We start from the raw sequence: 18,607 nt of genomic DNA on the forward strand, positions 1-18,607 counted from the left end.
TGTTGCTTAGTAACCAGCTTTGCTGTTGCCTTGGACTGGCCCAGCTTTGGTGATTTTTTCCAGTTAAATTATAATAATAAAAAACTTGGAAAAAAAATAGTTTGGGGTGAACGCGAAACCAATACTGTTACAGGGGAGTTCGCGTTAACGCCTCCTTTTCGCGATATTCAGTTTTTATTTAATTTAATCTTTAAAACGAAATAAATCCCCCAGACTGTGACATACTGCTACTGATGCCTATATAATAAGAAATTTTAGCAAAATAATGAAACATATAAGGTGTACTCTGATAGAAATTGCCCCTCTGTTGGGTATAGTTCCCACGTACACGCTGCGTATTTCTCAAGTACTTCTTGGATATAGTTTCTTGCGTACTTGTGAGTATTATACGTACTTGACATTCAAATAGTTTTGCTGCATACCTTTCGCATATCTACCGAGTTTTAATGTGCATATCTCCACATTTCTGTAGGGTACCTGCGCTTGTAACTCAAATCTATCGGGTACCTCTCACGCATATGTCCCAGGATTCGTTGGGTGTAACTAAAATCGTATACACGATACCCAAGAGTTCATGCATACAGAGGTAGACATAAAAAACATATTTTTTTATTTACGTATCAATACATTATAAAAAATATAAGTCTGTAAAATAGTAAATAGTCGTACGGAATATAGTTTCCCGCATCTTCAATTTACGAACCTCGTGGACTGAAAAGAGTTATACCACTAAAAAATATGGAATACAGGAGTCCCCAAAAATGTACACAAAATATACATTCATTAGAGGGTTTTACGAATTCCATGTGTGTTACATGTTTTTTTTTGTGTCTTGTCCCGGAGACAAGTAAGTTTGTTGTGATACTGTGCAATTTAAATAATTACAGCCATTTAAACTGCACACTGGCACAACTTTTGAGAGGCGCCAGAAAACAATGCAGTTACAAGTGCTATGCAGATAGGATATATGTATGTTCGTACTGTAATTTGTTAAATTAATTTGAAAATATTGTACAGGAATTTGTATGCAGTGTTAAATTCTCACAAGAATGTGATCTATTGCGTACCCGTGGTGATCTATTGCATATCTATGGTGATCTGTTGCGTACCTATGGTGATCTATTGCGTACCTGTGGTGATCTATTGCGTTTCCGTGGTGATCTATTGTGTACATATGGCGTTCTATTGCGTACCTATGGTGATCTATTGCGTACCCGCGGTGATATATTGCGTACCTATGGTGATCTATGGCGTACCTATGGTGATATATTGTGTACCTATGGCGATCTATTGTGTACCTATGCTGATCTACTGCGTACCCATGGTGATCTATTACGTACCAATGGTGATATATTGCGTACCTGTGGTGATCTATTACGTACATATGGTGATCTATTGCGTACCTGTGGTGATCTATTGCGTACATATGGTGATCTATTGCGTACCCATGGTGATCTACTGCGTACCCATGGTGATCTATTACGTACCAATGGTGATCTACTGCGTACCCGTGGTGATCTATTACGTACCAATGGTGATCTATTGCGTACCCATGGTGATCTATTGCGTACCTGTGGTGATCTATTGCGTACATATGGTGATCTATTGCGTGCATATGGTGCTCTATTGCATACATATGGTGATCTATTGCGTACCTATGGTGATATATTGCGTACCTATGGTGATCTATTGTGTACTTATGATGATCTATTGCGTGCCTATAGTGATCTATTGCGTACATATGGTGATCTATTGCGTACCTGTGGTGATCTATTGCGTACACATGGTGATCTATTGCGTGCCTCTGGTGATCTATTGCATACCTATGGTGATCTATTGCATACCTATGGTGATCTATTGTGTACCTATGGTGATCTATTGCGTGCCTATAGTGATCTATTGCGTGCCTCTGGTGATCTATTGCATACCTATGGTGATCTATTGCGTACCAATGGTGATATATTCCGTACCTATGGTGATCTATGGCGTACCTATGGTGATCTACTGCGTACCCGTGGTGATCTATTGCGTACTTATGGTGATCTATTGCGTACCCGTGGTGATCTATTGCGTACCTATGGTGATCTATTGCGTACCCGTGGTAATATATTGCGTACCTATGGTGATCTATGGCGTACCTATGGTGATATATTGCGTACTTATGATGATCTATTGCGTGCCTATAGTGATCTATTGCGTACATATGGTGATCTATTGCGTACCTGTGGTGATCTATTGCGTACACATGGTGATCTATTGCGTGCCTCTGGTGATCTATTGCATACCTATAGTGATCTATTGCATACCTATGGTGATCTATTGTGTACCTATGGTGATCTATTGCGTGCCTATAGTGATCTATTGCGTACATATGGTGATCTATTGTGTACCTATGGTGATCTATTGTGTACCTATGGTGATCTATTGCGTGCCTATAGTGACCTATTGCGTGCCTCTGGTGATCTATTACATACCTATTGTGATCTATTGCGTACATATGGTGATCTATTGTGTACCTATGGTGATCTATTGCGTACCTGTGGTGATCTATTGCGTACATATAGTGATCTACTGTGTACCTATGGTGATCTATTGCGTACATGTGGTGATCTATTGTGTACCTATGGTGATCTATTGCATACCTATGGTGATCTATTGCGTACCTATGGTGATCTATTGCATACCTATGGTGATCTATTGCGTACCCGTGATGATGTATTGCATACCTATGGTGATCTACTGCGTACCCGTGATAATCTATTGCATATCTATGGTGATCTATAGCATACCTATGGTGATCTATTGTGTGCCTATAGTGATCTATTGCGTACCTATGGTGATCTATTGCGTACCCGTGGTAATATATTGTGTACCTATGGTGATCTATGGCGTACCTATGGTGATCTATAGCGTACCTATGGTGATCTATTGCATGCCTATGGTGATTTATTGTGTACTTATGGTGATCTATAGCGTACCCATGGTGATCTATCTCGTACCCATGGTGACCTATTGCACACTTGTGGTGATATATTGCGTACATATGGTGACCTACTGCGTACCTATGGTGATCTATTGCGTAACTATGGTGACCTATTGCGTATCTGTGGTGATCTATCGCGTACCTATGGTAACCTATTGCATACCCATGGTGATCTATTGCGTACCCATGGTGATCTATTGCGTACCTATGGTGACCTATTGCGTACCTATGGTAACCTATTGCTTACCTATGGTGACCTATTGCGTGCCTATGGTGAGCTATTGCGTACCTAAGGTGAGCTAGGGGTGCTAGTATGTATGTGAGGCTGTTAAATAAAAGTTTATAAAAGTAGCTTTTTCCAGTCAAATGATGTGACTGGAGCTCTTGATACATTTGTTTGAAGACCATGTGGATGCAGTCAAGTCCTAAAGGTGATCTAACTCATTCTGAAGTGACGTGATGTCCCAACACAAGCTCCTTGGCGATTAAATGATCACTGTCCCCACCAAGCTTACAGGAATAGCGATTACTATGACGTATGTCCTGTAGCAACAGAAATGGCCCATGATTCATGATTGCTTTCATTGTTGGATAAATCCACTAGTAATCAGCTGGGACAATGAGATGATAATTTCTCATCTAAAGCAGCCTTAACGCACTCACCACTCACCCTATGATATACATGGTGGCACACACACACATACAAGGAGCAGGACTGTACACAGTAAAGGGGTGCATGAAAAATTTGAGTGCACATAACATTTTCACGAGGATCATACATACAGACCTCTCCAGAGGCAACTCATGTATGTGTGGGTTAACAACGTTGCTCAATGGACCAAGCCAATCAAGCAAATGAAATGGTACTCAAGGACATCTCATCTTTCACCAATATTTGTGATGTTGACAAACCACAGTATTTGACTTTGTTTAAAACAAGCAAATCAGAGGCCTCAGTTGACTTCAAAAATCAAAGAAAGCTTAGAAACTATTTACATGCACTGAGAGTATTGGAGAAATATTAAAAATTAATTAGCCTTCCAAACAAGAAGCTTGGCAACTAATATTTGTCTACTATTTGAAATCAATGTGATCAGCATTATTGAAGTTCACAATACTTACAGGAAAATACATTTTATTTTACATCTATTCAATTTAAATCTGATTTTTTGAGATACAAGAAAGTGGCTAATAATAATTAGATGATCAATATGCATTTTTTTCATTATTAAACTAATCATGTCTGTACCTCAGAGCATCTATGAACCAAATTTCAATGAAATGTGTTGAGTACTAGTATGCAATAATCGGTCATACTAATGCATTGTTCCCAGAAATTTATATACCAAGTCTTAATGAAATGGTTTTTTAAAAGATTGTTATTATTATAAGATTATGCAAGTTAAGCAATTATTATACATAGATTTCAACCCCAAACTAAATAGATCTGTGTATTCTAGAGCACGAACGTTCTAAGTTTTATTGTGTTGACTAATTCTTATGCAAATTACGAACATTTGGTTCTTACGATAGCAGACTGAAATAGGGGGACACATATACACACACATACACACATGTACATGTACAGACACTGACTGCAAAGACTCCCATTGTGTGCTTTGCACATGGGAGTCAAACAGTGGTTGAATTACAATGAGCATTTGTACTTCTGTTTGTACCATGTTTAGTGACATACATGTAGAACCTAGTAATCAGCACATGTAACTAGTATGTCATTGAGAGATACTAACACGTCAACATCAATATACAAACAACTGCATTTCTTGCTCATTATGTAATCATTTTAATTAAAAAATACAAGTTGATTTATAATACTGCATCAATGTTGGCAAAATAAGCATTTCTGGCAACAATACCAGTTCTCATATTTTGAAATCACAATTTAAATATTTCAGTATTTGTTCTCCCTAAGTACAATGGTTAATTTTAATATTAAAATCAGTATTTCCAACCAACTTACATCAACATAGGCTGACAGACTTAATAGTACATGTAGTAAGGACTGAAAAAATGTGAATGAACTTAATGTGCACAATCTTTAAATAAACAATGCACCTACAGGTCTACTGTGCAATATTTTTGTGCCAGAAATATAAGATATTCAACAGTTCCTGGCGAATAGAAGGAAAGATGGTGACCAGACATCACTATGCAAATCGCACTCAATAGTGATGAAAAATTCTGGTTACAGTGCTCTGTGAAATCAATATTTTCAATAATCAGAATGAATGAATGAATGAATGAAGTCATTTTAATATTTTAATACATACAAACATGAATATACCGGTATATATATAATACGACTTTTCCCTTAATTACCTCGTTTGGCAAGATTTAAGAGTTCTTTTTAATTCTTTAAGAGTAACAGTTTTAAGGCAAGATTTAAGAGTTCTTTTTAATTCTTTAAGAGTAACAGTTGACAAGAAGAAATGTTTTAAACAGCCATGTCCTCAAAATGACTATCAATCACCGATATACCGGTATTTTACATATTAATAGATTTAAAATAAGGTATGAAAATACAATTATAGTACATGTTATTTTATCTTCACATTTATATACATACTTAAATTTAATTCTGCTTACAGTATTGCTCACAATGAGGAGTTTGTACCCATGGAAACCTACATTCTGCTTCTTACAATTCAAAAAGTATTATGTGGACCTGCCAATAGCACCCTCTATCAAAACTATGTGGTTTGAATTGTACTGTCTACAAACAAAGAATGAATGATAAATAATAAGGTAGTTATAAATATGTGTGAGGTACATATGGTTCACAAACTTTGACCTTCGCATTCAACCTAGTACATGTTCTTTTTCATATACAACCTATGATTATTAATCTGTGTACTACTGAATTAAGTAAAACCAATCTACAGATGAAAGCATTGATTGATGTTATTAATATTAGTGTTTATGTGTCAATAAACCATATAGCCACAAGACTTGTTTTGGACCGAAATAGCATTTTATTCTCTCATTTCCCCTCATATTGTGGTTTGAGAGATCTGGAGAACAGTGGTTATGACAATGGGAGAGAAAAGAATACAAGGGCCAAATATTTATAAGCTATTTGACGCTGCAATCAATTGTTACTTCTGCTTTTGACTTTGCATTTCCTGCCTATGGCACAATAATGTAAATTTGATATGACACTGCAAAGAGTTTTGTACAGCCGTGTGAATGATAATTACAGATCACTGAAGTGCATGATGACAGTCTAAAATCAACTACATATTTGTCATGCAATAATAAAATTCCTATTCTTTATTGAACTCTGCAGTGTATACACCATCCACATATGACTCACAAACATCACCCATCTCCTTGGTAACTGCATCAAACAGATCATCTACAATCTCATCTGCAAGTCTGAAAAATGATGAGAAATTGTCTTTAAAAGTAGGTTGAATAATTAATCAGGTAAACATATGCAATCAAACTAAAATGATACATAACCAGTTCTGTTGCATTTGAAACAAGTCAAAAAGGAATGAGTTATGTATGACTGCGAAATGGTATCAGACAAGACACAAAGCTGACTGGAAAGTCAATGTTGTAATACACAGGGACTGTGTTGCATTATTCCAATTTATATGGTGACATTTAACAATACAGTAGATTTCGTTTAGATTAAGCACCAAAACTGAGAAAGATATAAAGCGATCTATATACCATAGTAATCCAAATATATAACATCCAAATGTTTACTTACTCAGATACAAGTTTCCATGGATCAAAACTGCCATATGATTGAGTTGATGTCCTCTTCAAATGATCATCAAATTTCTCTCGATAGTCATTGATTCGCTGCATTGATTCACTTGGTAAAAACAACGGAATCAAGTTTTTTTTTTGCTCAGTATTGTCATCTTTCACCTGCCTTTTATCTTTGCTTTGAGCATGCTTTGACAATTCTGGCTGAAGTCGACTGAAGTGTAATGATGTATACATTGGCACCTCATCGTCAGTACATCTGAAACGAAAAGTTAATAGCAATTTTGTTATTTCTCTGACACCGATTGTCATGCAAAATAACAATAGTAGCAAGTTTAAGATAGAAACAAGAGTCAATTTTATGTTTTTCATAAATACACAAGGTTTAGCATAATTTTCGACAATTAACTCAAGTTTTGCAGGAAGCAGTATTTGTTTTTCGTTTTCTTGTTATGCCTGACTTCACAAGAAAGGCTGGCTGACAGTTAGTACCTCCCAATTTTCACGACAGGTCATTGTCATTTGGTTTTCCTGATTCATACTTGGCTATTGTATTGTTCATGTTTGAATTCTATGGTTAATGAGTTAGAAGTCCATTCTGAAAGTGAGCTTTGCACTTTGTATCCACCCTACATGTGTTTTTTAAAATTCGTACAACGGGAGGTTGGTGTCTAGACGAACTCTCTCGTTCATCCGACATCTGAGACATAAAAGAGTTGCTCAACTTTAAGAGAATAACACAACTACATCATTATACCTCTCTAGTCTGTCTCCATCGACTGGTTTAATATTCAAACCGTCATCTTCTTCATCAGTTGCCGTGGCAACATAATCTGCTCTTTTAGATGACATATGTATAGGTTCCGGCTGAGAGTACACAAGTGTGCTCGATGGCACATTTTGTCTGTCAGTGGTTGTCAATGAATGACGCTTTTCTGGATCTACATATTGAACTTGGTTCCATCGTTGTCTTATTCTGTCCTCTTCCGTCTAAAAATAAAAAAAATGAATGAAAATATAGAATCCATTTTGCATACCATAACACACTCAGGTGATCTTCAAGAAGAAATCTACAGACAGAAGGATGCATATGAACGAACAAAGAACAACAGATTCAGTGGAGCTGAAAAGTAATGTATGTAGACATAATTTGCAATTAGCACTCACCTCCATCCTTTCCAGTCTCTGTAGAAGATTCTCTACTGTTGGCGCTTCCTGTATCGCGATAGCTCTCTGTTCCATTTCATTGTCATTCTCTATTTTCTGAAATTCCTTTGCAGTATCTAAGAGTATATCCTCAAGTAACATTTCACTCAGCAGTTCTGCGTTAGCAGCAGCCTTCAAAAATAAAACAATAATTAATTGTAATTAAGACAGTCACATAATTATCAAACTATAGCAATGGATACAGTTTCTGAAAGCTGATGCATAGGAGGATATTACAGAACATATTTGTATATTTCTTTGCTGAAGAGATTGAAAGCCTTCGCAAAGCTTCAAAATCAAAAATTTGGCTCCAATTTATGATTGTATACGTCTGAACACTTTGATGGTCTACGATTTATACTGTAATTGAGTGCTTGAATAAAATGTCTGAGACATTACACCTTGAATGCACAACTGATGAGTGTCAACTTATAGTGAACTGTCTGTTTGATTTGTATAGCAATTCTTGATGACATATTTCCATCTGAGTGAGATGATAATACATATTTAAAGTTCAAAGTCCTTCAATGATTTCCGTTACATAATTCCAAGTAGAAGGCTAAACACATGATAACACTTACTGCTTGTGAAGCCCTCTCTGATAAATTATATCTCAATGATTGTTGAGTAGTACGTTGTAATTCTCGATACTTGTCCGCTATTTCCTGCAATAAAAGAGTGAGTAGATTATAGCCTTTCAACCTGTCTATCTGATTATATGACTCAGTTGCAAACACAAGTTGAAATTTTTTAATGAATTGTCAGGCTTACACCAGAAACTCATTATTAGTCATAATAAGGCTATTGAGATCCTGTGAGATTCAGTTGAGGAAATGAGATCCACACAACTTTCTTCATCATATATTGCTCCATAATGATGGACGCAATGACAGGACATAATGGGAAACTATCTGAGGGATTAACAAGAACAAATCACAAAACCTTTGTATTTAAGTCTATGAATAAAAATTGAAAGATGATTTTTCTCAGTACAAATATTTGTTTTCCATAATAAAATATAATGTATTATTTATTGACTGTTATTTCCATACTTGATTTTGTATTTTACAGAAAATATACATCAGCTGGAATACCAAAGGCAACTTTTTGTCACACATCCCCAAATTTAAACTGAATAACATGATGTATACATCTCCTATTGAATAACTGTTGTGCTTGAAATGTAACTGAACTGAAAGCATGCATGCACGATGCAAACAGGTTTATTTGTTCAAGTCAATCATTCACCACACCACCCCCAATCCCCCAGGAAGCCTTATTTTTCAAATCCATATTAACTAATAAAAGTTACTACAACATAGACAGAAAAACATTGTATGCTCACATCCGCTTGGTCTAATATAGGCTGTAATTTATTTTTGAGCGTTTCCTCGGCATCAGTCAGTGCTTCTTTGTTTTTGTAAGTGTGTTTAACCTGCAAGCAAAACCATAATATACAATAGTCAAAACCTTTAATACATAATTAAACAAAAACAAGAGTTTTTCTAACATGTATTCTTGGATTAGCAGTTTAACAAAGGATGTAAACCATGCTTTTAACAGTAGATACTACTGATGTACTGTAATGCCTACAGGGAGTTACTACTGGTAGATATTCAAATACTTTAACCTTTCCATTACAGACTTTCTTGGCCAAATTTTTCTGCACTTTTCTCTTATATTTTTCAATATTTCTGGAGCCAACAAACATACTTTGAGTCAATTTTTGGTTTTTACTCAAAAAATTTGTCCCAATCTTCTGAAGGAAAGTGCAGAATATAAACAGGACTATTTTACGAATTTGTGAAAAAAAGATGGAACTGGCGGTGAAAAGGTTGAAGTACTATAGTCACCGCACATTGTCATGTTTCATACGAGTTCCATAACAATGTGTACATACATGAAATATGAACATGTGACAACTGTACTTCCTTACCGAGTGACCATCGACTTTACACACAATCAATTTGGGGTGTTTAAGTCATGTGACAAAGCTAGTACACAGGATTGGCCAAATAAACATCTGGACAGTGGGTGGTCTAGATGAAACGCAACAAAACATGGCAAAGTATAGCCAATGTCCACAATTTACTTACGGGAGACATTCCAATACTTGGATCCATGCACAAACGTCTTGGGCTTCTAATACCGGAGCCAAGATCCCCTAAGAGACTCAATTCACCCACAGGTCTGACACCTTTGGCTTTGCTGCTAGGACTACCAGGTGGGGACCATATTGGTCTTGGGTCAGGCACCTCTGTATACGGTTCCCTATGCACTGTCTTCACTTTCATTTTGGAAGCCACAGTGGCTTCTGTGAAGTGTGGATGGTCAATATCAGGGATGGTTGGTTTGATGGTTTTCTTAAACTGTGATTGTGAAATGAAAATATACTTAATGTTACAAAAGCATACAACCAAATGTGTGATACATTCATTAAATGATGAAGATAAAAATTCCATTATTAAAAGGGAACAATGAAACTGCATCCCAGAGCTGGAGATGCAATGCAATGCACATTACTTCGCATCGCATCGCTTCGCATCACATCAAATCACATCACATCATATTCGATCCTAATGTATTTTAATCCAATCATCTATTTTGCAGGACCCACATGTTTAATAAATTTACTCGATATTATTAGTTGCTTGCAATCATATAAGCTGTTATAACAATATAAATAAATAGGCAATGACTATTAAGCTACTGAACCAGTTCCAATCCAGCAAATGAATATGTAAATCATATGCAAATTATGCACATTTTCGTTGGTGGAAAGCCTTGAACTTACCCTAAGGTTTTGTGGTAATAATACACTGGTTTTGTCTGTAGATGGTTTGAACACTGTTGGATGTGAACTCTGCACTGGTTTATGTTTAGTTGCTGCATATTTGGCCTGAGACTTTCTTGGTTTTGGTGGCTCCCTTCTTCCTGACTCATCAGCTGCTCTCAACAAAGCTGCTATGCCAGCTCTGATAGCGGCATCACGTTCTGGCGTGTCATGAGATTCCGCTGCAATGAAAAAAAAAAATATAAATATTCTTACAATACTCAAAAACTATTAACTATTTTTATTTAGATGGGGACTTCTTGCCTATTATTGCACAGATCCCTGTCTTTATCCACGTATTTAAACAATAATGAATCCACAACAGCATCATATTGGACGAGAAGAAGAGTTTAAATAAGATAATTATTGCATCTCCAAATGTGGTGGGAGATTTATTATTATTATAAATCACCACCATGAGAATTAAACAAATAAATAAATAGAGATTTACATTATCCAGCACCGCGAATTAAAAGTATATCATAAATACTCTAATATAGGTGTCAGGGAGGAGTGAAAGGGCTTATTTTGGTTCTAAAATAGCTGTTGATAATGAAAAGTAAAGTCTAGAAAAAGTTCCAAATAAAATGCATTACTTAGTAGCAAATGATCATGATAGCATAACCCGGTCATGCTGCTTGTTTTTTGAAGTGTTGCAAATGTTGTAACATACAAAAAATCAATTCCCTGGATTGTTATGAGATTTGAGTAAAACTCAATTTCATCGTAAGCCAATGTTTTCAGTCAAAAGCAATACAATATTCGCAATGTTTTTCCCCATATGCAGTCAAGCTAATGATTAACCAATCGGAATGCTGATAGTGCCAATGTGTTTGAATCACCATAGCTCATTTAAATATATTAATGATGGTTCAGTGATCTCACTGAATGGTGAATGCAACATGGAAGAAATCTACCAATGTTGTAGTATAATCTTTTGGCACTGATTTTGGTGGGAAAACAGCATATTTTTTTTAAGTAAAAAAATTAGTAGTTTTTAAAAAATAAACTAAGCATTGAAAAATACATTTAACGATGATACAATGTAACAGCTCATTGTTGAAACATTACCCAGTCATGCTAGTCACAATAATCATTGTACTCTTGAATAGGCATAAGTGACTATGATAAATCTAAATTGGACTCTAATTTAGGGGTCAGATTGAAATATGTCGGCTAAAAGATTATTTAGGGTAATATAATAATTAGTTTTTTTAAATGAACTGGGAGTATGAATTAATAGAGACAGTGAAATAATAGTGTTTTTATGGTAGGTCTTATTTTGTGAAAGGCCAGGGGACGAAGTTGACTTTGACATTCAATGGTTTATTGACCCATGTCTTGTGATAGGAATGCAAAGATAAATCCCTATGGAATGTGTGTGTGTGCAATGCTGAGTTGCTTTTACAATGTAATTAGAATACATGATCTCTTACATGTATCTGTACAATGTAGATGCAGTACATGTATTTTGTACTACATTCTGTTTACAGTAATGTTATTCATCTTACCTCTTTGCCTGGCGACATCTTGTCGTAGTCTGTCTACTGTTTTTATCCCCGGCCTTTGGTACAAGGTTTCTTGAACTAAAGGAGTTGACTTGATTTGTTTGGTTTTCTCTGAAAAAAAATAGAACACAAGGATTGGAATTGGATTTTATGTTTACAGTTAAGTAAATATTTGTCAACTTGAACAAAATATACCAGAATAGTGTTGGTGGTGGCTAAACTTGATTTTGGTGATTTTTTTTACATCTAAACTCAGAATTGGATCGTGAAACATACATATGTCAATCAATCATAAATATTTACAAAAGGCCCTGATATAAAAATTAGGTTCTGTCGAAAGGCGCTGAGAGAGTTTTTCCACACTGTAAGATTTGTTGAATAAATATGTTTCCATATGTGTTATGTGAGCCATATTATTGAGGCATGTCAGATATAGATTTTGACAAACACAAATATTTTAACATAACTCACAAACTCAGAGCAATATTTTCCCTTAATTACAATTCTAATTCTGAAAGACATGACAAGACTCACTTTTATTTTTCTTCTTCTTCTGCTTCACCCTTTCTCTCAGCCAGTCATTTCTCCCTTCCCATAGTTCCCTCTCAGGATGGCTATTAAACTGACTGTCATGGAAGTCACCCAGTAGTTGCCTTCTAGAGCCGTGTTTGCTGCTCATAAAATCACTGTCTGATATGAACGATGGGGAACGCAGCTGGTGACTGAATAACTCATGTTCGTTCTGTTTCATTTAAAAAGACAGAATATACAAATATGACATCAATCTTGGATCAACCTCTTTTAGCGTGTTCAACTCCAAGGAAGATTTTAACTTGTTGGAAAGAGTTCCTCATGCACCCCCATCGCTAGCTCGAACCTTACCCCAACCCTCCAGCACTCCTCCCAATTTAATTGTATACGCTCCTCCTAAGGACACCTACAGTTTTCTAGACATTTACAATTGAACTGGGGGCAGGGGTGATCATTAGAGTTAGGGTTAGGGGTGGGATTGCAAAAAGAACTCTTTTCCTTGGGTCTACTGATTCAGAAAACCATATAGCATTCACTATGCTATCGGTGATCGACTGACAATAGCCAGTAATGGCAGTGAAGAGGTCAAAATCAAATCAACTGATCACTTACTTTTGGAACCTTCAATATCATATCCGGAACACCTGATTCACCAATCTCCAGCTGGGCGCATACCATGGATAGTTGCTTGATGAGTGCAGACAGTTCATTGTACACCTTTGGTAATCCACTTTTACTATCGGGATGTGATGGCATATGGTGAATGAAGGTTTGCAATGCTCTTACTGCCCCGCGATGTGCTGCTGCTAGCCTCGTCAATGTACGACTCTAAAAAGGTACAAGAACAATGAGCAACCATTAGAAGCTAGGTAATTCCACAGCATGCAAAGGATTCTGGGTAATTCCACATCATGCAAAAAAGCAAGTTTGACATCATGCATTTAAGAAATAAAAAAAAAATACCTTTTGTGAATGACTGACACTATCTGGTCCAGTTTGTATTAATTCATCTTGTATTTCACGAACCTAGAAAGATAAAACACAAATTGTAAACGTATTTATATCTTTTGTTAAAACAAAGATCAGATGAAAATAACGTAGTATCAAACCACGACTAATAAATTCAAGGCATGTATAAGGTGAGTTTCTGTATGAGGCATTTTTCTTTCATCTGCCTACTAACCTGATCACACAATGGTTGTGGAAGGTTTTTAAATCTGGAAATTTAATTTCAGGGAGATTCAAGTTGACATAAATCATTGTATATTCAGTGTTTGCAATGCATTAGAATCACAGCATTATTACTATGTTTGATATACATGTAATACAATTAAACAGTTTTGAGAAAGAAAATTAACAGGCGTCAAGATGATATGATATTCTATGAATGTATTAGATGAAATTTATTTTTACATTCAGCGATGCTAGAGATCCAGTTCTGGAATGGATGAATGCGTGATTTTTGAGCAGTTTTGTATCCAATTTAAATTGCTTATTATGCATGCACAACTGGAGATGAGAAGTGAAGGGGGGGGGGGTCATATAAAATAACTTACTTGTTGTTGAAGAGCATACAGTAATCTAGCGTTCCTACTCGCCTGCTCCGACTGCCGAGATAGCTTTCTGGCAGCCATTTCACCATCACTCGTTACATCAGGTTTTACTGGGAGTATTTTGTCTTCATCAACTGTGTCATCTATGAAAAATAAAATTATACACAGGTAAACATATATAACTTAAAAAACTTTGCTTACATGTCATGTGTTGATGTTTTGCAAAGGTTTTTGTCATCAACAATTTGTTGAGAACAAAAATATAGTACAACTGATCTATCTAGCAGAATGTGAACTAAACAGGCACTTTCCAACTAAGCAATGATAATTTTTCTGATATTTAAAAAAAAATATATCATAATAATACCTTTTGTTGACAGCTGATCAATCTTCTGAATATAGTACCTCAACTCTTTCCTCAGCCGTCGTATCTCCTTTGCTTGTTTTGTCGCTGGGCTATCAGTGTCTCTTTCTGGATATGCTGCACCATCTATTCTACTGGATTGGTATGGACGTTGCATATGAACTTGTACAGTGTTCTCCTTTGCAGAGTCTTTGACCTTGGTGGACCGTAGATGTCGGTCTTTGAGCTTTGGTCTTGAAGTCTGTGTTTCAGATGACTTCACATCACTTCCACGAAACCTCTCCTCAAGCTTTACATGAGAGCTTTTTGTTTTTTCTTTTGCTTTTTTCTGTTTGAGTTTTTGTTTATATTCCTTGCTGTATGTGACCTTTGTCTTCTTAGGGGATTCCATCTCGTGATATTGCGCAATGTTGAATCCCTGTCCTAGTAGTTTTCTTTTGATATCCCTTTTAACCAGCCTCATTGCAAGCGACATTTTATCCTCGGAGATGACAGAAAATTTCAAAGGGGAAAAACGTGGTCTATGATCTCTAGTCCTGTGTGGCGAGCCCAACTTTTCAATGACAATTGGTCCTGGTTTGAGACTCCTCGTTGTCAGGTTTGTCGGGTCCGCGGGAGCATCAAGATTGAACTGTAACTGATTTTGGTGATAATGTGCATGTTTTGGAATGACATCATTTGGAACCGCAAAAAGTGATTTTTGAATTATACCTTGCTGATATGGTTTATACGTCTGATCACTAGGAACAGTGAAATCTAGCTGGTTTCTTTGCATGACTTTGCCTGCCATGGTTGTGTTACGACACTGTGGAAGACAGAAAAAAAAGCTCATTAAACATTGTGCATCACTTTAATACTTCATCACTGCATACATATATTTGGTATGTGACCGCACCCAACAGCTGCCACCGTGAATACAGTTTCCATGCCAACAACTAATACTAATGATGACATTGTCAGTTGAGAATAATCCATACAGTTTTCACATCACCATTTTCTGGTTAACCTTAAAACATTTTTTGAAAGTTCAGTGTGGGAATAAAATTGAACTACTGTGAATCATTTTCACTGCTAAATATTATAGCCATTTGAGAATGTTTATGAAGACATTCACTGCTACAAGATCTTCACTGACTCTCAAAATTCACAAAAATTTGACTCATGTCAAATTAAAGTTGTCTTACAGTATTACATTCATATTTCCAGTTAAATACATGTAATTTACATTTATTATAAACTTTCAAGAAATTGATCAAGCTTGATGAAGAAATGCTTATGCACAAGACTGTACAAAAATCAACGTGAAACTAAATTGATCAAGCAGTGGAGATACCTTCACATATTCTCATCCTTGATATTGAATAGTTGTTGTCATGGAAATGATATTCACAGTAACAGCTGTTGGGTGCAGCCACATACCAAATACTGTAAAATACTTTATTTTCACTTGGAATTTATTTTCGCTGAAAGGATGATTCAGTGAAAATAAAATCCAGCAAATATACATTTTTTCCTATATTTTACATTCAATTCATCAAGAATTACTGAAAATAAACTCCATACAAATAATTCAAAAAATCTTTTCAGTGAAAATTATTTCTAGGTAAAATAAAGTATTTCACAGTATATGCATGCTGCAATGAAGTATGAGTGATTGCACCATAGACATACACAGTTTTTAGTTAAATGGTAGCCATACATGTATATGAGAAAAATGTCTGACCATATGCAAATTGATATTTAGAATATTGCACAAGAGCTCGTCTTCAAAGATGCCAGATTAGAAAGTTTTCTATGGTAATATGACATCAGTATACAATTCAGGAACGGTAGCTGGACTACTTGACAGTTCCACATACATGTAGTAACAATTTTAAAATATAGCCAATCACGATTTGTTTGGAACATATACAATATAAACAATACTTATTTTACATCTGTTGTTGTAAACTCATAAATTATAACTGTAATTTTGTTATCATGCACAGGGTATCTGCATCCTACAATATTAAGAATTGCAACATTCCAAATATGGAACAAGTATGCAGTATTCCTATACAGTATGTAAGATGGCGTACACTTTTAAGAACAAAGTTTATAGCAAAAAAAGATATTTTTAATCATTTTGATCAATTCTGGGCTTCCTGTACCAAGCGATTGTTTTGGTAAGATTTACAAATGTATGATAAGGTTATTACGAGAATATCGGAAAGTATGCGATCAGACAGTACACAGTTGCACCGACCTCCTCCGGTATGCGCCTGTCGATACTTTTCCTGTCTTTATGCATATACCGGTAAACCTCATAATATACATTTGTATAAAAGGAACTGTTCAATTTCTATAAAATACTAGTACACCTGAATATCCAAATAAGAATACGATTAAGCAATAAACGATTATCATCATTATAATAAAACATTGGAATACTAAAATATTGTCTGACCTTAACTATCATAGCAGATAGAATATCACGGGTTCACAATACATAGTATGCGGCAGGCAGTCGATCCGCCAGTATGTCGAAAATAACAATAAATACTGACTGTACTGTCTCATTCTTCCGAAGAGTTCAAATTTTAAATAACTGAAGAACAATCTACGTTTGGGTCAATATGTTGTAACAATAACACTTCCGGTCAACGAAATTGTATAATCACGTAAACATTATACGAGACAGTATAATATACTCATTTAAAAGCTAAAATTTCGAAAATCGATTCGAATACCCAGGAAGAAACATGCACGGGCTTGTCATTTTTGTCAACAAACCAAATTGGGGTTGGTCAACCTTACAAACACGCGTGGTTCTGCATGTTTTCTGACAATTTTAGCAATCTTTACACAGACAAATTCACTGTATAATACACATATTGCTTACCTGACTGATCAGATCACGAAACAAGAAAGAAGAGCGGAGATCACGAAGAAAACGTAAGAAAACACAAATTACGACCTTTCAAACCGTCCGCCATGTTGGATATTTGGTCACGTGGCCCAATTTATCGCGAGATGTTGCGAGAAATGCAGTTGCAGACGACGGACATTTGATATGCCACCTGCTGATTTGTCAAGTTGTTGGATGTTAATCCATCAGAAACAAAAGTTTGTAATCGACAGGGAATTAATAAAACTAACCTGGATGAACTGAAACTTATAATCGTTTGTTAGCGAAAGGTTCAAGAACAAATAGAATTTAGAAAGAGCAGACTTGAAAATATTCTTGACAAAAACGAGTTTCCGTTTTTCCGTTTTCCATTTTGCGCTTGGTGCATGATTTATGTTAATATAAATATGTTTTCCCCTTAGTGTATTACTCTCAGCGCAACAAAGGCGTTCCCTTCATCTTTACAGTTATAATCTGTACATAAGCTAATCAATCAACAAGCGCAATGCGCAACGACGTCATTTCAAAACGTTTAAATATTAATTGCGGTAGGTTTATTTTCACTGGCTTGAACTGTCTAATTTCAATCTGTTCTCGAGCAATAAAATAAGGGGGATGTACAGGGCCAGAAAAACATATTTTTTTATTTTCTGCTTTTCTAGCTCGTGACAATACACATATTAAGTGTTAAAGCTGTGGAGTAATACAATCTATTCACAGACGATTCTCACGTATCACAACAGTACCATTGCATCTTTTTGAGGCTTACAGCTCACTGGATCAAACTTGAATTTTCAAGGTATGTCCCAGGATACAAACTTGACATGGCTGTTTTCATAGTTTTCTAAGCCTCAGAATAATTATCAATTAATTAACTGCCAGTGATGCTACTATTGATAACAATAGACAAGAAGTTTGGGACAAATGGCTGTTTTGTCTGTGTTTATTTTGAGCGAAAATACGGAAAAGATTTCGAGGAAAACAATAATATTCCGGACCCA

At 35.8% G+C, this 18,607-nt stretch overlaps 1 protein-coding gene across 1 annotated transcript; it reads right to left on the minus strand.

Annotated features, from left to right (window-relative positions):
• Positions 1-4,763: 4,763 nt before the first annotated feature.
• On the minus strand, positions 4,764-17,712 carry LOC100377435 (protein moonraker-like). The gene is made up of 15 exons (XM_002738436.4): positions 17,601-17,712; positions 14,723-15,524; positions 14,359-14,498; positions 13,766-13,828; positions 13,415-13,630; positions 12,806-13,013; positions 12,275-12,382; positions 10,725-10,945; positions 10,027-10,299; positions 9,276-9,365; positions 8,512-8,595; positions 7,892-8,062; positions 7,482-7,714; positions 6,723-6,983; positions 4,764-6,379 (listed from the first exon to the last, which is right to left on the minus strand). The coding sequence occupies exons 2-15, from the start codon at positions 15,507-15,509 to the stop codon at positions 6,268-6,270; spliced, it is 2,967 nt and encodes a 988-aa protein (XP_002738482.1). The 5' UTR covers positions 15,510-15,524; positions 17,601-17,712; the 3' UTR covers positions 4,764-6,267.
• Between the last annotated feature and the right edge of the window lie 895 nt (positions 17,713-18,607).

Source organism: Saccoglossus kowalevskii, chromosome 16, assembly GCF_978046115.1.
Source record: "Saccoglossus kowalevskii chromosome 16, keSacKowa6.1, whole genome shotgun sequence".
Lineage (NCBI taxonomy): Eukaryota > Metazoa > Hemichordata > Enteropneusta > Harrimaniidae > Saccoglossus > Saccoglossus kowalevskii.